Source organism: Anabrus simplex, chromosome X (assembly GCF_040414725.1).
Source record: "Anabrus simplex isolate iqAnaSimp1 chromosome X, ASM4041472v1, whole genome shotgun sequence".
Lineage (NCBI taxonomy): Eukaryota > Metazoa > Arthropoda > Insecta > Orthoptera > Tettigoniidae > Anabrus > Anabrus simplex.
The window spans coordinates 187597679-187621779 of record NC_090279.1 but is presented as its reverse complement, the minus strand read 5'-3'; the positions used below and the strand labels follow the sequence as shown (position 1 = coordinate 187621779).

The 24101-nt window shown below is 40.0% G+C and overlaps 2 protein-coding genes across 2 annotated transcripts in view; one reads left to right on the top strand and one right to left on the bottom strand.

Moving 5' to 3' along the window:
• Positions 1-2280: 2280 nt before the first annotated feature.
• Positions 2281-3641, bottom strand: LOC136886763 (zinc finger protein on ecdysone puffs-like). The gene is made up of 2 exons (XM_067159569.2): positions 2376-3641; positions 2281-2292 (listed from the first exon to the last, which is right to left on the bottom strand). Exons 1-2 carry the CDS (start codon positions 3471-3473, stop codon positions 2281-2283), a joined length of 1110 nt encoding a protein of 369 aa, XP_067015670.2. The 5' UTR covers positions 3474-3641.
• Positions 3642-4171: 530 nt separating this feature from the next.
• Positions 4172-24101, top strand: part of Lztr1 (Leucine zipper like transcription regulator 1) — a 108859-nt gene continuing 88929 nt past the window's right edge. The window contains exon 1 of the mRNA XM_067158676.2: positions 4172-4244. The gene's annotated coding sequence lies outside the window, so the exon portion shown is untranslated. The remainder of the gene's footprint in view (positions 4245-24101) is intronic.

The following is a 24101-nucleotide window of genomic DNA, read 5'->3' as shown; positions in this document are numbered from 1 at the left end:
GTATTTTATGATAAGTTAAATAAATATGTGATGTTCTAAATAGACCATTACGATAACGTATTGAATAGGTGGAACCTTTAGCTTTATTAGGCATTGTAAAAACCTATATCACTAGTCTTGTCCAGGTCCTATTCTAACCGCCTGCACGACAAGAACCAGTCCAAACTAAACGTGTAACAATAACAACCATCACCACCTATCTAAGCATCACTCACTCATTAGTTCCTAAGTAGAGAGGTTGGCAGCATCGAGCACCACTTGACAACATCCTTCATGAGAAGGCCACGAACGTGTAAACAAACTACAGTCATTCCGCACGCAGCTGAATGTAGTGAGTATTCGGCTGCGAGGTGTCAATTATTGATAAGCTGAACCTTTCCTTTTGGCCAGTTCTGATGCCACATTTTTCCCCGTTATGTTGTTTGTGTACTGTGCTACTATGCAGTAAACACTGTTTGGGGTTTAGGCCTAGTACATTTGAGCCCATTAAGTGGAGTGCCTAGAGTAGTGAATGTGATTTAAGAGAAATTTAAGATCAAGTCAACTCCTGTCCTCATCCTGAGGTGGTGCAGCTCTTTTCAGGTACACCCCCAATGAAAGGGAGCTGCATATACCATTTTAACTACACACCAGGCCTCCTTCCATTCTTTAATTTCTGACAGTACCAGGAATCGAACCCTAGCCTCCTGAGGATGGCAGCTAATAGTGTTAACCGTTATGCTACAGAGGTGGAGACTGATTAAGATAAAGTAAGAGACTGAACTTGTTAATATTATAGGTATACATTCAGGGAGACCCGTTAAGTCCATTATTATTCATCATTGCGACAGCAGACATAGTAGATTTGGTAAACCAGGAAAGCGTCAAACTATTAATGTACGCTGATGATATGGTCTTAACATCAACGTCAGAGAAGGAACTCCAGGAATCATTCAACCAAATAGTAGGCTGGATAAAGAAAAATGAGCTCAAACTGAATGTAGAAAAAACAGTGTCCATGACGTTTAGAAGAGGGGGACCTCATGGAATCTTCTATTATGAAGACCAAGAACTTAAGTCCATAAAGCATTTTAAATACTTGGGTGTAATTTTTCAAACCCAAGGTAATGTTTTCACCCTCCATCTCATAGACCGTCTAAATGCATCTATGAAAGCAATATCTGACATTAAGCACCTGAGAAACTTGTCTTTAGAAACGGCCATAAAACTCTTTCATCTAAAAATCAGCCCTATAGCAACATATGGCTTGGAAAACATTTGGGAACATTTGAGTATGAAACAGTTAGATAAAATCGAGAAGTTGAAGGCAACCTACTTGAAACGGGCTCTGTGCCTCTCCAAATATTCTCCTTCCCGACTCGTGTATGAGCTATCCAGAGAGGGATTTTATGTGGAAGAGCTAAGGTTACAGTTGTTACTTCCAGCAACAACACCCTATTTACATCTGCTTCGAGACCTACGATCGAAGAAGGCTGACATCTGGGAAGATTTCTACTCTACCGATGCCATGCTAAATCGTGAGTGGGTTCAAGGTGGATATGAACTGCGACACCTGCTGACAAGGTTCTCCGTTCATGGGTTCCATTATAAACTGTGTAATATAAAGCGTTATCATGAACCAGGTTTGAACTGTGTATGTTTAAGATGTGGAGCACACTGTACTAGGTACCATGTTTTAAATTGTAAACAGCGATCAGAATCACTGGTGAAATTTTGCAACGAAGACTAATGTTTTTATACAGTAATTCTTTGCACATTGTGCGCGTTAAATAAATTATTATTATAGGTATACATTTTTTTTTTTTTTTAATGTCTGACACCCAAAAATGTTTATTGGTTCCTGGATTTCTTTTTGATTTGTCCAGCCCTGGTTTAGATGATAGGCCTATCAGCATTGCTTTGGTACAAATTCTACACAGTTCATAATATAAATCAATTCCATAAAATGTTAAACAACAAAGAGTCACAACTTACATTTCCCTTACAGGTCTTCAAAGTCTTTTTAAGAACTTCTGATTTGCTTCCTCCTTCTGAGTTGACAACTTTCTCTTTTTTGAAGTAATCCTAACATGTGGAGAAGTTTTGGAAGCACTAGAATTTTCGTACAGAATCTTTCTTTTCATTAAAGAAATAAACACATCATAATGGGCTTTTGATCGGCAGTGTGCATTTGCAAGATCATCACAGTCAAAGAAACGTTTACATCCACGACAAACGTGACCAGTTACTTCCTTGAGTAGGGCCATCCCCCACAGTCTGTCCTCTTTATATACAGGAACTCTAAAACCTTCCCTATCAATAAAGTATTCTGTAGTTGAATCATTTTTATCTTCTTCCTCATTCTTTATTCCACTAATTTCCATATTAGCCCTCGCACTATGATCACTACTTCTGGAGTCGCCTCCTACAACATTACAATATTCATTTATGCCACTACAAACTCTAGAACCTTCTCCTTCAGCAGATTCTATATTTTGTTCTTCTTCCTCGTCTTCTTCTTGCTCCTCCTTCACCTTAGAGAAGAAATTTATTTGATCCCTGATGTCAGCATTGTTTTGTTCAGTCTGTTCCTCTTCCTCCTCCTCCTTACAGAAGAAATTTATTTGGTCCCTGATGTCAGCGTTGTTTTGTTCAGTCTGCTCCTCTTCCTTCTCCTCTTTAACTAAACCAGAATCAACATTTCCAACAGGTTCCAATTCATCAGCTCTATATTCAAAATTCTGTGAAGTATCCCTGTGTACATTAGTAGCAGCAATTTTCATAAGGTGAGTGGGAGTTAGAAGGTGGCGTGTCCATTCAATTCTAGTTTTAAATTTTGTAACACATACATCACATTCTGGATGCAAGTATTTACGCAATGTCTGGTGAGATTCACTACGACGATGCTTTGATAACAATTCAGGAATGTCAGCATCACACATGACACAATGACATTTTATTTTAACATTAGCACGTCCCAACTCATTAAAGTCTCTCTCATATTTAGCTTTACCTTTACGTCGCAATTCCTCGGCTTCCTCTTGGAATTGGTTTTCTAAGCATGTCATCATGTCATCATGGGTTACATCTTGCAAATGAGCAGCAAACTCTTGTGAGCTACTAACCATTATGTTACAGACATGGCAGAAGAGAAGTTCTCCTGGAACATCGTCGTAAGTAAAAGTTTCTTCAGGAGTGCTGTTTTCTTCAGGAATGCTGTTTTCATTAACACCATCACTATTTACCATACGCGCCGACGTGCGATTCATTAATTTACGATGACGATTTTTGGAGGATTTCTGATATGTTCTACGATGGCTGCCCCTTACATTATTACCATCCGAATACGAGCTATAACCAGTTTCCAATCCTGAAAGGATAGATTCTTTATTCTGAATTATTCTTGTAGTATTGGCATTGTTTTGTGTAATTAGGCCTTCGTTTTCGAAACCTATAAGATTTAGAGAGTATGGAACACTATTCCTAGAAAGCATTTTCTTCGTGTTGTATGGAATTGCACATAATTATAGTTCACTTACTTTGCTTTATACAGCACTTCCTCTTTCATACCTGAAGAGCGAGACATTTAACGAGAGCAATGAACAGAAAATACTCATTTTATATTCCATCAACAGCTATTTAATTTCTGTCCGATTTCAAACTTTCCCACACGAGATTGTATTCACGAACAAATGAACGGTTCCGTTATAAACTTGTTGCATTTAGAACATGATTATAAGATAGCTGCATTAGGAAATAAGACAGATTATATTGGCTAACTTGTGTATGATTCCACCAACGATACATCTAGAAATACTTGTAATACAGACTTCTATATGAACCATAACAAGGCTATAAGTGCGATATTTTAGCTTTAAAAAGGAAAGCATCGAACATTCTTATAAAAAATGACAATAGTTAGTCGTATTCCTGAAATTTCTCGCAGAGTTACATGTCCCCCTGTGCCCGGTCCTTTTGCGTGAGTTGGCATTCTGGGTTAATATAGTGGAAGGATTCTTCTTGCCAATACAGCGAATTTCGTTGCTTAATCCCTTGCATTGGCAGCCCTTTTCATTCGCTTTGACATTTCATTCTCATCCGTTCCCTTAGTTTTCTGCCGAGTTCCAAGTTGTTTCTGTTAAATCCCGTGTTACGAAGGAATTTCGTTAATTCTGATTGGTGTACATTATGTACGATTAGTACATAACTTGGTTTCCATTCCGCTACAATGCAAGTTAGATTTTAGGTGACCTCCAAAAAGACAGGTAATGGGTGTTTGGACAGATGTTAGATGTTTCCTTACCATATTCTTGCATGACGTTGTTCATTGCTTTGTTCTTAGTATAATAACCGTGTAGATTTGTTGTAGTTATCTGTTCAATTTCATCTGCTCGTTCTTAGTGTTAAGAGAAGACTAATGTGGAGTACCATCAAACCCGACCCCGTAATAAAACATTGATGTCTTCAGCAAAGTCGCGAAATCAAGGAAATTCCTCTATTCGCTGACCAGGATACCGCAGTTAAGAAATAGACTATGTTGAGGAACGGGGTATTGTTCAGAACGTTTCAGTTCACCAAAGGACGAAAGCTAAATATTGTTTGTCAAGAACTGGATTGGAGTAGTCCATTATTCCAATGTATAATAATCTAAATCAAAGCAATTTCACGAGTCAAGATGGGTTTATCAAGAATATTGGGTTACATAAACTATGTGAAAGATTTTATTGTGAGCCTGCGACGTGATCATTAATCATTTTTCGGAATTATTTATTATGAGATTATTAGATTTTGAAATATCTTCCCCCTGGCTGTTGTTTAATACGACAGAAACTTCAACAGATTGGTTTGGAAGATCATAAGTCAATTATTTATTATTTACTTGCGCTCTTATATTTGTCATGTCAACTCAAACGCGATTTCAGCCTTTCAATATGGAGCCGGCAGGTTAAGAGATCGCGTCCTGTCAAAGACGTTCCGCGTCAGGGAACTGAAATAAGAGACGTGTCGATGATTTTATTGACATTTCAGAGAACTTTTTCCAGAGCATAATTAGACTACAATACTCTGGGTTAAGATTGTGACCAATTAAAGCGACCTTCCATTGAATTTATTTCAATATAACTCTCCGTAGTACTGTAGTATCATCATTCAACTGTGCGTACCATTTCACGCCTTTTTTGATAGAAATGTTCTTTTGAATTAGAAACGCAATCTGACGATTCAACGTCTTTATCATACGCCAGATCTTCGGTATTAGTATTTATTTTTAATATTTCTTTAATAACTCTTTTACTAGGCCTACCCTTTTTTTTTTTTTTCAAATTTTGAATGCATTCTTGTTTGATATTTTGAAGTATAGGTTTGTTGTTTATATACTCGTTTTGTCAACGTTGGTTTGTGACATGGATATAATCCCATTGATCAGTGTGAAGAACATGTAAGAGCTGAAATGGCTTCATTGAAAGTTATTTTAATGCTTAATAATGCTTAGATCAACAAATCCTTGTCTTACCTATTCATTCTTCCTTACCATATTGCATGCGCGCACACACACACACACATACACACACACACACACACACACACACACACCCTCCCTCACCTGTGCTTGATCAGTTCTTTGTACACAGACCTTGTCCAGATCTGCCTCATTCTCCATATTTTCCTTACTACCCCTAAGGATTCCAGTTAAATATATTTTTTGATGATTTTATTTCCCTTGTCTATATCTTAGCAGCCCTCAAACATTGTGGGCCACTGTCAGCAGCCCTGAAGATGGTTTCCTGTGGTTTCCCATTTTCACACCAAGCAACTGGGGCTGTAACTTAAAGGCCACGGCTGCTTCGTTCCCACTCCTAGGCCTTTCCTGTTCCATCGTCACCATAAGATCTATCTGCATCGGTGCGACGTAAAGCCAATTGTAAAAATAAAAAAAATGTGGGTGTTTACAAAAAAAAAAAAAGGATCACCATTTAATTCTTAACCAGTTGAGCAGAAGCATAGTTCACTGCTTGAAGTACCCCCTTGATACAGTTGAGAATGAAGTAGACACAAAGTGCCACATTCTGGATTTCTTGTGCCTGCCTCAAGATAACACCCAAACAGCATTTTATGGCAATGTGATTCTTCAATTAACACATTTTTTTATTTTGTGTGTTATAAATTAGAGTTTTTTTGCTATCAGAATGGCTTCCAGCAAAAGAATATGGTTAAAGGAGGACAAATATCTTCAGGGGAATTAGGCAAACTATTAAAAATTCTACACAATTTTCCTGAGCGCTTAGGTGAGTTGAAGAACGTGTTTTACAGCGTGGTGTGCTTTGCAGTAGCAACAGTTTCTTGTGAATGATGATTGTCTCATTAACAGGATGAAAAGGAAGCATAGACTTTCACTGGGTATTACTGCACTAGGAGGTGTCATATATCTGGCAGTAAATGTACCTCTTAGAAGACTTCAACCCTGGGCTAACAACAGATGCGTGGTGTTTCTCATCAGGACTGCACCGTGTCAGTAGCTACAACACTCCAAATTCAGCTGAGCAAGCTGCAAGGGTTAGGCATGCAGTCATTTTTCATAATTTAAAATCAGCATTATTTAATCTACTTCCGTACCGAGCAAGTTGGCCATGCGGGTATGGTCGCAGGTTCAAACCCCCATTGTTGGCAGCCCTGAAGATGGTTTTCCCGTTCCATATCTTACCTTAATTAAGGCCACGGCCACTTCCTTCACACTTCTAGCCCTTTCCTATCCCATCGTCGCCATAAGACCTATCTGTGTCGGTGCGACGTAAACCCACTAGAAAAAAAAGCTAAGTTTGCACATAAATGCAAAGTTTAAAAAAATGCATAATAATGATTGTTAAATGGATAGTTTTTCCTTAAGCAGTTAGAAGTATATAGCCCTTATTTTATGGAGTTAATTATATTCAGTTATAATTACTACATATGTAGAAAAGTAGGAACTTGTATAGGAGCACACAGTAGGATAACACAATGACAGGGCAGCATTGGAATAGGGAGGAAACAAGAAAAGATGTGAAAATATTAATGGACAACCATACACTGTTTTCAAATAGATAGGCACTCTCCTCACAACAGGCGTATTCAGCTTTCATCAGTCAACTTCCCATGGGCATATTTATGACTATCTTTCATAGTATTAACCAGTGGCATACGCTGGGATCAAGACATGGGCTACTACTAGACTTAGGTTATCCCTTTTAGATGGTTGATTTAGTGAACGTCAAGCCTTAAGCGTTTTGAGCTGCAGTAGTAGTAGCTGCACGGAGTAGCCTGCTGTGTTTACAAAGTTATTTCACAAGCTATTGCCCTGGCCTCTGCTACTCTCAATCAACACCTGATCAGTGGAGATGGTAGCCTAAGGTTTATCAAATTAAAGTCCAGCTTTTTGGCTAAATGGATAGAATACAGTGAAACTTCAGAATGCGAGTAACTTGGTCTACAAGTGTTTTGCAAGGCGAGCAAACATTTTAAATAAATTGTAACTTGATAAGCGAGTGAGGTTCCGCAATACGAGCATCACGTGTGCTTACGTGTGTGTCGTGTCCCCCCTCCTGTGCCTTTGTTGAATGGATGAACGAGGTCTTTGGTCCTGTAGTGAAGATATATCTTTCAGAAAATAATCTTCCGCTCTAAGTCTCGCTGGTTATAGACAATGCTCCTGCTCATCGTTGAGGCCTTTAGGACGACTTACTGGAGGAATTAAAGTTCGTTTAAGGTTAAGATCCTTCCTCCCAACACTACTCCACTACTTCAGCCTGTGGATCAGCAAGTAATTTCGAACTTCAAGAAGCTATACACCAAAGCATTATTTCAGCGATGCTTCGAAGTGACCGAAGGAAAAAAAACCCTACCCTCCAAGAGTATGGGAGAAATTATTTCCCTATTGTGAACTGCCTGAAGATCATCGATAAAGCCTGGGATGGAATCACCAAGAGAACTCTCACTTCTGCTTGCGGAAAGCTGTGGTCTGATTGTGTTCTTGGATGTGACTTTGAGGGAATTGTTGGTGACAATGAGCCGCTGATTGTCGGCGAAATTGTGTCCTCAGGGAAGAGACTATATGGGGCTGGAAGTGAATGACGTGGACATTCAAGAGCTGGCGGAATAACATAGCCAGGAACTGAACACCAATGACCTGATGACCTGCATCGCGAACAACAGGAGGAGGTTATGGAGGAGATCTCTTCTGGGAAACAGGAGGAGGAAAAGTCAATGGAATCTCTCACTTCAATTGAGATTCAGGAGAAGTGCAAAATGTGGGAAACGGTGCAAAATTTTGTAGAATAACACCACCCGAATAAGGCTGTAGTAGTGCGAGCGATGAATCAGTTCCATGACAATGCAATCCTACATTTTTGTGAAATCCTCAAAAAGAGGCAAAAGTAACTGTCATTGGACAAGATCCTCATTAAAGTTGCATGAAAAGGAAACAATTCCAGTGAGTCTACTGAGAGCAGTGATTCCGATAATGAAATTCGTGCTACACAGTAACTCTTCTCATGTCATCTCTTGTCTCCCTCATACCAACAATGATTCTATTTTAAGGAAAAGTGCACTTTTTCTTTTACGTTATATTTTGTTTTAGAAATGGTATGCAAATAAATATTTTTTGTGTTGTGGACTAATCATCTCCATTTCAGTTGATTCTTATGGGAAAACTTGCTTTGATATACGAGTGCTTTGGATTACAAGCATGTTGCAGGAACGAATTATGCTCGCAATCCAAGGTTCCGCTGTACTTGCCTTAAGTTGGATGGCCCTGGTTCAATTGTCAGAATCTACCCCTTCGTACTCTTAATTCCCCTGGCTTAGGGACTTGGTCTTTGATGTCTTCGCTATTCATTTCATCCTCATATGGTCACTACCAAGCCTATACAGAAGCCATGCTCCATTCTTAGGCCTATTATTATTATTATTATTATTATTATTATTATTATTATTATTATTATTATTAAAATTCTGAATTTTACAGCATTACCAGCAGTAGTACCCATGGTTCACTGGTTTATTAGCTTTCTCAAGAAATCAGTGGTGGTGTCTGACCTGTGATCGCAGGTTCATTTCAACCAACGAAAGAGAACACTAAACCTAAAAGTTTGCATTTCATCTACCTATAAAAATGAAAACTATATTGATCCTATAACAGCGTTGTCTTTCGTCTTCCTACAAGGATGTAGAAATAAATGAGAGTGACATACCAACACTCTGTTATCCATATAGTTAAGTCAGAAGTGTGAGGTGAGGAAGTATATATGATGGGTGACGCATGGTTGTTCGTTAGCAGTGACGGTCTGACGGAGCTATGCCTGGCACACCTATCCCCTCCCGGTCCCCGCACTTATCGGACATACGGCAGCAAGCCACGGGAGGAGGGGAGAGGGACGAGAGCCTGGGCTGCAAGATCAGTCTCCAGTGCCTTGCTCTCAGAAATATATGCAACGTTTTTTTCTCATTGCTTTGAAGTTTTCTAAATGGAACAATGTGTCAGTTGCTTACTTTATAATGTGCATTAGATTTCCATTGTTCTCATTTGAGGTTTATGCTTCACCGATAGCCTTGGTAGCCTTCGTATATGCCACTGGTGTTAACCAGGTTGTTTGGTCACATTATTTAGGTTTAAAACAGACATAATACAATGTTATATAAAAAGTACAATATTTGACAACTTATTTCAGATTACGCTGTGAATTAAAATTATAAAATTTTATTTACAACCACCTATTCAATACATTACAATATGGCCTACTCATTATAATCAAGAAGTATCTTAAATAATGGGACATGTTTCGTTCGGCATAGCGAACATCAGCCATTAATGCACAAAGACTAGGTCAGGGCCCTGAGTTTAAATACGATCAAAATTGTATCCTCATATCAAAAGAGTAACCGTGTCATATTAAGAGAGTGATCGTCAACGATCAACACAGTATAAACAATAGACTTGAGATTGTAACAAAATGTGTGCAAATTAAAAACAAGTATTTATCATGAAAACCATTAACAATAAACAATCTGTAAAATAAAAACAATCATGGGGATTAATTACGCTGTGAAGAATTGTTGTTGTTATTATTATTATTATTATTATTATTATTATTCATCATTTCCCTTTATCCAGCTGTAGCCGGGTAGGGGCAAATATGGTTCCTCTCCACTTTCTTCGGTCTTTCCACCACTCCTCCTCCAACACTGTGTCCCAGTCCAGGTTTCTTTCTATAATGCTGCGTTGGATGGTATCCTTCCATCTCAATCGTGGTCGTCCACGGCCTCTCCTTCCTTGGATTTGCATTTCCATCACCTTTTTTGGCATTCTTTCATCGCTCATTCGCTTTATGTGCCCAAACCATCTTAGTCGGCTCTTCTCTATTCTATCATTCATTTTTTCCACTCCAATTTCTTCCTGGATTTTCTCATTCCTTATTTTGTCTCTTCTACTCTTCTGTATCATACTCCTCAAGAATTTCATTTCGGCTGCCTGTATTCGACTCTCATCCTTCTTTGTCATTGTCCAAGTATCTGCTCCGTAAGTTGTTATGGGTATGTAATACATCTTGTACATAGTATTCTTTGCTTCCATTGGCACCTCTTTGTCCCATAACATATTTCTTACACTATGATAGAAACAACTTCCAGCTTGAATCCTTTTACTAATCTCAGCATCCAGTCGAGCATTCTCCGTTAATTCACTCCCCAGGTATTTAAACGTTTCCACTACTTCCAGGGGCTTGTCTGCAAGTCTAATCTGACCTTTCCCTTCTTTCTCCCCTCTAGTCATAACAAGAGTTTTACTCTTTTCTACACTTATTTTCAATCCACATTCTTCAATCTTCCCATTCACCACATTCAACTGTTCTTGAACCTTCCTGTCGTCTTCTCCCCAAATCACAATATCATCTGCAAATAACATCATGTTCATTACTCTTCCTCCATATGCTGCTTTTGCTGTTCTCATGATGTCATCCATTAGTATTGTAAACAGGATTGGTGATAGAACACTTCCCTGTCTCAGCCCACTAGTTATTTTGAACCAACCTGTCCTGCCAACTTGTGTTTGCACGCAACTACAACATTCCTTATACAATGCCATGATCATTTTTATTAATCCCTGTCCAATTCCTTTTTGCACCAGACTGTCCCAAACTTTCGTCCTAGGGACACTGTCATATGCCTTTTCAATATCAATGAATGTCATCACCATATCATTCCCGTACTCCCAATGCTTTTCCATTAGTTGTCTCATAATGAAAATGGGTTCTATTGTTGACCTTCCACTTCTGAAACCAAACTGATTTTCCTGTATCTGCTTCTCAACCCTCAACCTTATTCTACTTTCCAGTATCCTTTCCATTATCTTAGCAACATGGGATATTAGAGTAATTCTCCTGTAGTTCTTCAAAACTTTATCACCTTTCTTGAAAATTGGGATGATTATTCCTTTTTGCCAATCCTCAGGGACCTCCTTATTCTCCCAGACATTCCTGAGAACCCGATATGTCCACTCCAGCTGCCTTTATCATCTCCACTGAAATTTCATCTATTCCAGCAGTTTTTCCATTCTTCATCTTTCTTACTGCCATTTCAATTTCATTCATTGTGATTTCTTTATCCATTTCTTCGTCAACTAATTGCCTTTCCTGGTTGTCCATTGAATGACTGTCATCCGTTCTTATGTTCAGCAGCTTCTGAAAATACTCTCTCCATCTATTTCTTATTTCTTCTGGCTTTGTTAAAATTCTGCCACCTTCATCCTTCACAAATCTGGTGTTTACTTGATCTCTCTTTTTGTTTCTTAAGATACCATACAGTAATTTCTTGCTGCCCTGCATATCATCTCTCAATGTCTGTGTGAATAAGGCCCAGCTTTTCCTCTTTTCTTCCTCCATTACTTTCTTGGCCAAATTCTTTGCCTCCACATATTTTCTACTTTCTTCAGTCTTAGATGTTTTCCATGCTTTCCATGCCATTTTCTTTTCCTTCACTTTGATCTTTACCCTATCATTCCACCAGTGTGTTTCTTTGTCTTTCACATTTCCTGATGTTCTACCACACACCTTTTCTGCACATCCAACCAGTGCTTCCTTAAATCTTTTCCATTCCTCTTCAACATTCCCCGCCTCTGTCCTGGGTACCAAGGGTATTATTTCCCTTTGAAATTCTTCTTGTATGCTTTTCTCCTTCAACTTCCATACATTAATTCTTTTCTCTCTTCTTAATTGGGGTATTTCAATCTTTCCAACTTTCAATTTTCCTATTATTATTATTATTATTATTATTATTATTATTATTATTATTATTGAAATCCCAAAGTTTAAATTTTAAAAACTGTGTTGAACAGTTACTACCAGTATTGATTTTCTTGAAATTATTTCCCCTTCTTCCATTGGACAGTAACTAAAGAAAACAGTCTTTCCACATTGGAAAAATAGAAAAGATCACAATATGAAGATAAAGTTGAAATTCAATAGGACGAATTGGGGCAAATATTAGTTTATAGGAAGGGAACTTCGGGATTGGAATAACTTATCAAGGGAGATGTTCAATAAATTTCCATTTTCTTTGCAATCATTAAGAAAAGACTAGGACTGGACAATTGCCGTAAATGTACATCAGTAGTGATTGATTGATTGGTTGGTTGGTTGGTTGTTTGGTTGGGTCTGTGGCTGAGGATGGAGAAAAAAAATTCTATTGTCATTAGCTCTTCAAATAGGAATTCTATTGTCATTAGGCCTTCAAATAGGAACTGCAAGCGATATATATAATCCTTTATTTAGGAAACTGACCCTCGATGGGTTTGCCATAAGACACAGTATTGTACGATTTTTATGTTTTGAAAAATACACTGACTGACAGAGCAAATGCAACACCAAGAAGGAGTGGTCAGAACTTTATGCCAGTTGCAGGGTAGACTGACGTCACTGAGGTATGCTCATGATGTGAAATGCGCCGCTGTGCTGCGCATGTAGCGAACGATAAATGGGACACGGCGTTGGCGAATGGCCCACTTCGTACCGTGATTTCTCAGCCGACAGTCATTGTAGAACGTGTTGTCGTGTGCCACAGGACACGTGTATAGCTAAGAATGCCAGGCCGCCGTCAACGGAGGCATTTCCAGCAGACAGACGACTTTACGAGGGGTATGGTGATCGGGCTGAGAAGGGCAGGTTGGTCGCTTCGTCAAATCGCAGCCGATACCCATAGGGATGTGTCCACGGTGCAGCGCCTGTGGCGAAGATGGTTGGCGTAGGGACATGTGGCACGTGCGAGGGGTCCAGGCGCAGCTCGAGTGACGTCAGCACGCGAGGATCGGCGCATCCGCCGCCAAGCGGTGGCAGCCCCGCACGCCACGTCAACCGCCATTCTTCAGCATGTGCAAGACACCCTGGCTGTTCCAATATCGACCAGAACAATTTCCCGTCGATTGGTTGAAGGAGGCCTGCACTCCCGGCGTCCCCTCAGAAGACTACCATTGACTCCACAGCATAGACGTGCACGCCTGGCATGGTGCCGGGCTAGAGCGACTTGGATGAGGGAATGGCGGAACGTCGTGTTCTCCGATGAGTCACGCTTCTGTTCTGTCAGTGATAGTCACCGCAGACGAGTGTGGCGTCGGCGTGGAGAAAGGTCAAATCCGGCAGTAACTGTGGGGCGCCCTACCGCTAGACAGCGCGGCATCCTGGTTTGGGGCGCTATTGCGTATGATTCCACGTCACCTCTAGTGCGTATTCAAGGCACGTTAAATGCCCACCGCTACGTGCAGCATGTGCTGCGGCCGGTGGCACTCCCGTACCTTCAGGGGCTGCCCAATGCTCTGTTTCAGCAGGATAATGCCCGCCCACACACTGCTCGCATCTCCCAACAGGCTCTACGAGGTGTACAGATGCTTCCGTGGCCAGCGTACTCTCCGGATCTCTCACCAATCGAACACGTGTGGGATCTCATTGGACGCCGTTTGCAAACTCTGCCCCAGCCTCGTACGGACGACCAACTGTGGCAAATGGTTGGCAGAGAATGGAGAACCATCCCTCAGGACACCATCCGCACTCTTATTGACTCTGTACCTCGACGTGTTTCTGCGTGCATCGCCGCTCGCGGTGGTCCTACATCCTACTGAGTCGATGCCGTGCGCATTGTGTAACCTGCATATCGGTTTGAAATAAACATCAATTATTCGTCCATGCCGTCTCTGTTTTTTTCCCAACTTTCATCCCTTTCGAACCACTCCTTCTTGGTGTTGCATTTGCTCTGTCAGTCAGTGTATATTCGCCTGTAAAGGTGAAGGCCAAACAGACTCTGTCCCAGCGCAAGATCAAGATCAAGAACTCTTGGTTATCGGAGCAAAAGGTGAAGGCCAAACTGACTCTGTCCCAGCGCAAGATCAAGATCAAGAACTCTTGGTTATCGGAGCAGGCGACAAGTTTCTATGATAGGGTATTCAAAATTTAGTCGTAAGGTATGATAAATGTTTAAACAAACTTGGCGGCCATGTGGAGAAATGGAATAAAGTACGGTGTGTAGAATCTGAAAATGATGTGGTGTTTTCAAACAGCCCTCACTTAAAACACACGCCTCGTATATACCATAGTACTTCTGTTGTATTGTGCAAGGCATGTAGAATAAACAGTTGTGACCAATTGTATCTCTTAATTTCTCCTGATTTTCATATCAAAATCTCCTAATTTTTGGTTTTGTACGTTGGCAGGTATGTAGATTCAGTTTTAAGAACGCACACAATGACGTGGTTGTTCTGTAGTATACTAAGAACGGTTTTTAACAAGAGTTCTGAGTAGCTCCCTTTTTTCCCTCAAACGTGGTCTGCACACCGCTGTGTCGTTTCACAGCCAGATGGTCTGCAGATACTGGAGTTCACGTGGTCAGCGTGACATCTTCAGCCGTATTGCTTGGTTTTCTTGAACCAGCCCATTGCCTCTTGTATCAGCCAACTCCTAATTTGAGTCTCACAAGTCTGAGCGAACCCATTTCCAGCCGCCCTGGATTGGCCGGGAATGGACAGCGGGGTGTTAGGGTAATAGGCACGGGGCTGTCCAACTCGACAAATGTATGATATGTATATACTTATTTCAAGAGTTGAACTGTTCGGCACCTTGACTGAGTCTTCGGCTGAGGAGGCCCCAGGTTCGATTCCAGATCGGGCCGAGTATTTTAACTGCGTAAGATTCATAGCACCCGATGCATTACCGCCTCCCGAGATTTGGGCTTCAAATGTAATTACAGTACTTCTGAAGGAACAGGAAATTACTAATGATAATATTAGTTGTTTAAAGGGACCTAACAGCTAGGTCATCGGTCCCTAATGATACGAAGTGCAACGAAATGAAACGATAATTAAAACTTCGGTCCGGTGGTCTTCCTCTTCGCCTCCCACAAACCTAATACGCCGGCGTAATAGGGGGGAGAGGTGATACTCCCACGTGACGCGTCCCAGGTGGCGGATAGGGGGGGTACTTAACCGGCTTTCCGGCGGACTTGAGGGAAATAAAATACCTCTCGCAGACCAAACACACAACCCTCTGTGGTTGGGGGACGCAGACGAAGAATACACCCACGGTATCCCCTGCCTGTCGTAAGAGGCGACCAAGGGATGATATTAGAACCATGAAACTACTTGTGATTAGTACCACCATGCGGGGAACACAATGGGTCGCTTTTCCTCGAGCGTAGTACCACTATGTTAGGTACCACATAGGTTTGTGATTAGTAGCAAACGAGAGCGCGACGGCTTTTACAGTACCTGTGATTAGTAGTACTATATGAGCGACACCCTGGGATGACGGAACCCATGGTTATGGCTTGCCTATGATCAGTACCCACTATATGAGGAACACCACGGGATAGTACGACTCCCTGTGGTTAGTACACTTAGGTGATGAACACCATAGGTTTGCGTTGCCTGTCAGTGGCGCCGCAATGAGCGAAACACAGTAGGTCTGTATTACATGTGCGAATTTCATTACCTGTGTGTAGTACCATAATGTGTGGAATACCGCGAGTCTACGCTACTCTTGATTAATACCGCAACATGACAAATACCATGGTTCTACTTTTCTAGCGATAAGTACCATTATGAGGGGCCGATGACTTGGATTTTGGACTCCTTTCGACTACAAGCATCATCGATTCAGTATCGTGCTATAGAATCAGTCCCTTGGTCAGTAATTCTATTGTTTTACGCCAGCTTCTTTGCATGTGAGGCACTGTGGGTCGGTTCCACTGATCGTTTTAAATTCATATTCATCCATTCATAATTCGTCCTCACGTTTTGATTTGTGGTCAATGGAGGATTTTTGGGTTTTTAATTTGTCATTTCATTTCGTACCATTAAGGGCCGATGATCTAGATGTTAGAACCCTTTAAACAACAATCATCAATCAACCTCTTCACCTCTGATATTCTCTAGGGGCTCTACTTAAGAACAAGTTTTTTCCATCGGCGAACTATATGGCCAACCCACTGCCATTTCAGTGTTGCCATTGCCACTCTTTGAATGATGTCGGTAACCTTAGTAACTAAGAGTATCTCATCTGCTCTCTCTCAGCATTGATCTTTGCATGTCTCTTTGAGTTCCAAGGTTTTGTTTGACAAATTCATGTCCAGGTCTCGCACCCATCAGTTATTACAGGGACTTCTTTATTTACAGGGCGTCAAGTCGGCTTATCGAACATGCATGAGATTCGCCAGGGGCTAGTGGTGATACATTGTTCTTATAGGCCTAACTCTACAGATTAGATACTGTATGCCGTGTTACAAAAGGAAGCACCGAGCTGAGTGGCTCAGACGGTTAGGCGCTGGCCTTCTAACCCCAACTTGTCAGGTCCGATACTGACTCAGTACGGTGGTATTTGAAGGTGCTCAGAGAAGTCATCCTTGTGTCGGTAAATTTACTGGTGCGTAAAAGAACGCGGTGGGATACAAATTCCGGTACCTCGGCGTTTCCGAAATCGTCAAAATGTAGTTAGTGGGACGTAAAACCATTATTATTATTATTATTATTATTATTATTATTATTATTATTATTATTATTGTACCGGGTGGTACACCTCTATGCCGCTAATTCAAACTTTTCGCCAGTTGAAACTCCCCTACTGGAGGAAGTCTGAACTTTATCTACTGCGTAATTTTCAAGTTTCTCAGAAGATGTCACTACTTGTAAAATTTGAAGTTTCTGAACTGGGTCGTTTTCGATGTATTTTTGTTTTGCTTGTAGTAAGAAGTGTGGACATTCTCTTCCAGACGGCACTACTGAAGAAATACAATTATGCACCCTAGTGCGAAGTGAAAGAACTATGTTTTGAAGAAATTTGGTGTTCATAAGTTTGTTCTTTGTTAAATTTCTTTCAGTCATTGTTTAAGTTGGCAATATTAACCCTTTCTTTCCCCTTGTTTTGAATTTAGCCAATCCCGAATTTCTTTAATTAATTTATAACCAATCAGGTGTATCTTCTTCAACTTGGATATGTTGCTTAACCCTAACCAATAAAATTCTTGTGGGAGGGTGTTCTCATTCCTGAAACGCCTCGAACTTTCCGCGAGAGTATATAAACTGCTGATTTTCGGGTCTCCGCGCCACTTCAGTAACATCTTTCAGTGTGTAAAGTACATAGCAGGGGGCGGGAAGCGCCTCTTTCTTCGGGCAGCAGTTCAACCACAAGGTAATGGCCGTTTAATAACTTCTTTTTGCTAGCTCAGCAGTTTAACTCCCGGGGCAGGTCCGAAGCTTTTCCACCATGTAATATATATATCTTTATTGCAACCAATGGTCAAATAAAAGAATAGAATACATATCACTATTCACTACAGAGACTTTTCAGAGAGTAGGCTCTCTTTGGACACTCCAAAGCGTGGTAACGGCCACAGAGTCTATTGCACCATCGACATACACAGTCACTATTCGGATCGTGAAAGCGGAGAGTAGCACAAGCCTTGTGGTGAAATCCGTGGACCGCTGCACGGGTCACCGCGTGTCTCAGTTCAAAACAACTTTGTTGCCAGTCAGTTGTAGTCATTGCGTCGGTTGTGTAGAAGTCACTCCATATTTTGGTCTTTTTAAATTTCAAATTATGCAGGAAGTCTTGGTATTCTGTCGTCGATTGCAGGGGCATAGAAAGCCGTAGGTCTTCGATGAAAAACAGTTCTCTTGTCAGTTCGTAAACAAGTCTCGAAGGCGTGTATTTAGACACACAAAGGATTCGTTTAAGGAAGGTAGCTTTAACCCTTTCTAATTCCTTTAGGTCTTTCTTTTTCAAGAAGGTCCATATTAGTTCCAAACCGTAAGTTGCAATTGGAGTAATCTTTAGATGAAACAGTTTCATTGCTGTCTCAATTGATAATTGATCGATGTGCTCTATATCATTTATTGCTATTATTGCTGCAAGAGATCTTTCTTTCACGTGAGCTGAGAATGTTTTGCCGTTCATTTGGAGAGTTATTCCAAGGTATTTGAAAGAGTTCACAGAATTTAGAAGGGAATCTTCAAAATAGAAAGTATCTGCAGCCGCTCGTTTTCCTCCTCTTCTAAAAACCATCACTACTGTTTTCTCTTTGTTAACTTCCAAACCGGCCTCTTCACACCATTTTGACAGTCTATCAAGTGCTGTTTGTAGTTCTTCTCTACAAGATGCGACAATAACCATGTCGTCTGCGTATAGATAGATACTTGTCTGCTCTGTAACGATGGCTTTCGTTATGTCATATGTTGCGACATTAAAGAGTAGTGGACTCAAAGGATCTCCTTGAAGAACTCCTATAGTCTGTAGGATTGGCTTAGACTTTGTTAAGTCATCATCAATTCTTACATAATTTTCCGATAATATATTTTTTATCAATTTTATGTAACAGTTTTCACCGCAAATCTCTCTTAATTTCTGGAGGATCAATTTCCTACTTGTAGAATCGAATGCTTTGCGAAAGTCAACAAACACTGCATACAATTTTCCTTTCTGTACTTTAAGTGCCTCTTGAATGTCTTCCATCAAACAATGTACTGCCTGCAAAGTTGAACGACCTCTTCTGAACCCGAATTGTTCTTCCGGTAATTTGTCATCTAGTAGATCATTCAGACGGTTTGCTAGAGCCTTCGTTAATATCTTCAAAAGTGTACACTCTAAAGCAATTCCTCGGTATGAATCTGGGTTGTTCACATCTCCTTTGCCTTTATACATCACCTTTATAGTTGATTCTCTCCACTTATCTGGAATTTTCCCTTGTCTGAGACATTGATTCAAGAGTTCTGTAATTGAGTCCTTTAGTATAGCCCAGCTGTCTTTAATATGTTCGTAAAATATATTATCAGGTCCCCCTGCTTTACCGTTTTTACTGTTCCGGACGATGTCTTCTAATTCATCTGTCGTAAAAAGTTTGATTGGAGCTCTGTCATTGCCGTCTTCGTCGATCAAGTCTCGCGTCTCTTTTGCTTGGAGTAGTGAGGTGAAGTGATCTTCCCAGACTTCCAATGGGATCTGTCTTGTGAATTTCGGCTGCCTCTGCTTCAGAATTGAAAAAGGCTCTTCTTCGGCTTTCTTTAGTAGATTTTCCTCAGATATTTTCTGGAACTGTTTCTTTGCTTCTTTAACTACCCTTTTGTATTCTTTTCTTCTTACTGCATATTCTGTGAGTCTTTCCTGAGTTTGGCTTTCCATTCCCCTAAAATGTAAAGACACTTAGTATATATTCTATCTTTTAAACTACAAATTGGGATAGAGTGTGCTTAACCCTCTCGAGCTCCCACTCATATTGCTTTGAGGTGAACTTATTTTTCTCAACCGTTTCTTCCAGTCTAGCGTAATGTAAATTGTCTTCTCGTATAAGTCACCTCTTTAGAATAGGATTAGCCCTTGCATTAACGGCCTAGTGCCAAGTAGGTTTTAAACAAAATGTATTAGGAGTGCAGCTTCGCCTCCTTTCAGTTGGTATTTTAGAGGCCAAGTAATTTTCCTGTTTCTTTACTTAATAGGCCTCAGTAGGTTGGGTAATTTTACCCCTGTTTTAATGTCCTTGGAGGACGACTTGAATGTGGAGTTTGGTGTTGCCTTTGATAGGCTTAAATTTTGAGAGCGAGCTGCTCTTTCTTGAAAATTGAGTTGTTGTATGCCACGAGGAGGCTTTACCGGGTAAAGAGGAGCAAGTGCTCCTAGGCATGATTGGGGTCTTCTGCCCCTTTGTTGAATTCGGTATATCGCTAGGTTGGGCTTATAGCTCAAGAATTGTGTGTCTGGCTCTCGGAGCCCAAATCCTGTAATCACTGTATTTGTACATTTTTGAATTGAGTTTCGGCTACTGAGTACCTGTTCTCTTTGTTATTTCTTAATCTTGAAAAGAAAATATAACCTTGTTAAATTTTATCTTAACTTTAATTTCGTATTTTGGGACCTATTCACCCCCGCACCTTCTTTCACCTCTGCGGTTCCACAGATACCACGGAACAATTCTTCTTCTTCTTCTTCTTCTTCTTCTTCTTGCGTTCCGGCCTTCTAAGGACCACGTTACAATTTCAATTGTTCCTCCTTAGTTGTTCTTTCCTTTTCTTCCAGTATTCTTTCATTGTTTCACTGTGTTTCTTTTTCCTGTCTTCAGTCCACTTTGTGCCTGTTTTCTTTTCCTTCCTCCCTTGGAATCCTTCCATTTGTAAGACTTTCTTCCTAAAAATCTTTCTTTCCAATAATTCTTCTTCTCGTATGTTGTTCCTTTCCAGGTCTTTCTTGACTTCTTGAATCCAGGTGGTAGTTGATTTCTTTTCCCAAAGGTACTTGAAGATTCGTTTAGTTAGTCTATTGTCATCCATTCTGTAAATGTGTCCAAGAAATAGCAATCTTCTTTTTCTTATTGTTTCTGATATGTTTTCTACGTTCTGGTAAATTTCATTGTTACTTCTTAATTTCCAAAACTCTGCAATTCTTGGAGGACCTAATATTTTCCTTATAATTCTTCTTTCTAATATTTCTAATTTATCAAGCTTGTAGTTCAGTGCTAGACATTCGCTGGCATAAAGGCATTCTGGTTTCACTACTGTGTTGTAGTGCTTTATTTTAAGTTTCCTTGATAAGCACTTTTTGTTGTAAGTATTCTTAGTTATACCGTATGCTCTTTCCATGTTTTGTATCCTCTCCTCTATAGCAGATTTTTCTAAACCATTTTCTTGAATTGTCTCACCCAAATATTTGAATTTCTTAACCTTTTCTATTCGACCAATATCCGTTGCTATTATTATTATTATTATTATTATTATTATTATTATTATTATTATTATTATTATTATTATTATTACGAAAGGAAGCCATATTGAACATCTTCAATACTAGCACACGAAACCTGAAGTAATACTAGCCCTAGTAAATTCCACTCGCCATTAGGGAGTGGATTTTTACCAGAAAGGAAAAAAAGAAAAAAGTCAATTCGAAAGCTGAGCAGAAACATAGTTCATTACTTGAAGTGCCGCTTTGATACAGTTGAGAATGAAGTAGATACCTAACAGGATTTTATGACAATGAAGAGATTCCACAATTAACACATTTTTATTGTTTTTGATATAAATGAGGATTTTTAAAATCAAAATGGCTCAACTAAGAATATGGTTAAAGAGCAAGTATTTTCAAGGGAATTAGACGAGCTGTTGAAAATTCTATGCGAGTTTCCTGAGCGCTCAGGCGAGCTGGAGTCGTGTGCATTACAAGAACAGCAGTACCTTATGAATGAATATCCAGCCTCGTTAATAGGATAAAAAGGAAGCGTAGACCTTCCCTGGACATTTCTACACTAGGAGATGTCATATATCTGGCAGTAAATGGACCCCCATTAGAAGATTTCAACTCTGGTGTAACAACGGTAATTCTCGTCAGGACAGCGCCATGGCAATGGCCACAAGACTAAACACTCTAAATCCAGCTAGGCAAGGTACGAGGATTAAGCTTTCAAATTAATTTTTCGTTTTTTCAATCAGCATTGCTTAATTTATAACTATGTAAGCGAATGCAAATTGTTCTAATAAAAGAACAATACGATACATTTTGTTTTATGCTGAACGTTAAATACAATATTTTTTCAACCTATCGCCAACACCACATTTCAAAATCGCCTCTACCATATCTCAATACCTCAGGAAATGCTGGAATATTGCAACAAAAATGCCGAATACAATTAAGTTGCAACATCCAAAATTACCACCCCTAGGTAAGGGACATAGGACCACATAGGTCGGAGGTCCCACCTTACAAATTCCACTGGCGAGGATAGCAAACGAGTTCGGATCGGATCCCCTCCCCACGTTTTATGGTGAGTGAGAAATACCAACAGTTTTCGAGAGCTGGTTACACTGAATGTTTAGCTATGCTATTCAATTAAATCCGATTTATGCTTCCTTCACAATTTAAGTTCCTTCTCGTATAATCAATGCACAGTGTACGGAGAAGGTTGACGCTTCCGGTTTTGATTCCCTTAATATTGCTACGCCGCTGTATAATAATAAAATAATACAAAGCCTTGTGCATACCTCAGCTATTCCTGAATTTAACTACAAAGTTTCGAGAAATTCTTTGAGCCGTTTGCCGGCGATGTCTCCACAGACGGCTAGACATATGGACAGGCAAAAATTGAACTGAATCTACTTTGTGCCTATATCTAATACGAGATAAATGCCAGGTATGAGATAAACAATTTTAAGTATAAAGACGAAATTCTAATTTTATTTTTCACCTTATGGCTCGGCGAGGAAAACAACGGGGAACTACCTCGCTCATTTCCCTAGTACGCCTCTTCATTGACGCCTAGGCTATCTGTGGTGATGGCGGAGCTGTAGAGGTTCCAACCAGCTATCGAGCTGAGGATTCAGCACATACACTGAAAACACGATGATTGTACCTAGCAAGTTTCATACGTATTTTTAAGTAAATTTGAGTTTTGACTGTCCAGAAATTAAGCATCTAGACGAGACTCCTGCAGTCTTGTCCCATAACGGTAAGTCTAACTAGCTGTTAAATGTACGCAAAGAAAAACAGAGTTTATTGCAGATGCTAAGGAGAATTAGCGGCTCTAATTTCGTAAAACTATATCATAACCGACTTTGAATTCATAAAATCTGTGAGGAATGTGCGGATATTCCAGGGATGTTTCGATTATACAACTAAATGACCTGTATGAACTAACGGTAAGTAACTCTAGGCCTAGGATAGAGAAAGTGAAATCTCTCTGCCTACGAATTAGGTAGAGAATTTCCAGGACGAGAATATTACACAGAAATAAATAAATATAATTAGTGAAAATTTCCAAACATCAAACAGTAAGTAAGTTTAGGATATAGAAAGAGAATGGGTGGCCTACAGGAATACTGTAGTAGAAACAGCAAGGGAATGCCTAGGATCAATTACTGTGTGTAAAGATGGGGAAAAGCTAACATCTTCGTGAAATGAAGTGCGGGTAGCTTGTAAACTCAAAGGGCACATCAGAAATGTCTCCAAACAAGGATGGATACAGACAGGAAATTTTACCTAGATGCAAGAAACGGAGTGAAACAAATAATTGTTGAATCCGAAAAAGTCGTCATTCGAAGATATCGGTAATAACCTGGAAGGGATTCGGCAAGCGAAGGGAAAACTTTCTGGACAGCAATAAAGAATCTTGGAGAGGGAAGGGAGAAAGGAAATGAATAGTGTTTTGGGTAAATCAGATTAACTCATAGTAGATCCCAAGGAATCACTGGATAGGCTGAAGGAATATTTTGAAAATATTTCTGTTGACGTCGCGAACAACCGAGCTTATGGGGAGGAGGATATTGAAGTCTGTGAAATTAGGCTTGAGGAAATGGAAAGGATGGTAAATCAACTCCGTTATCTTAAAGCAGCAGGAATAGATTATAATATACATAAAATGGTAACATATAGTGGGAAGGCAGGGATGAAAAGGCTTAGCAGATTAATAAGATCAGTATGATTGTTGTTGTGTTTGAGTCATCAGTCCATAGACTGGTTCGATGCAGCTCTCCATGCCACCCTATCCTGTGCTAACCTTTTCATTTCTACGTAACTATTGCATCCTACATCTGCTCTAATCTGTTTGTCATATTCATACCTTGGTCTACCCCTACCGTTCTTACC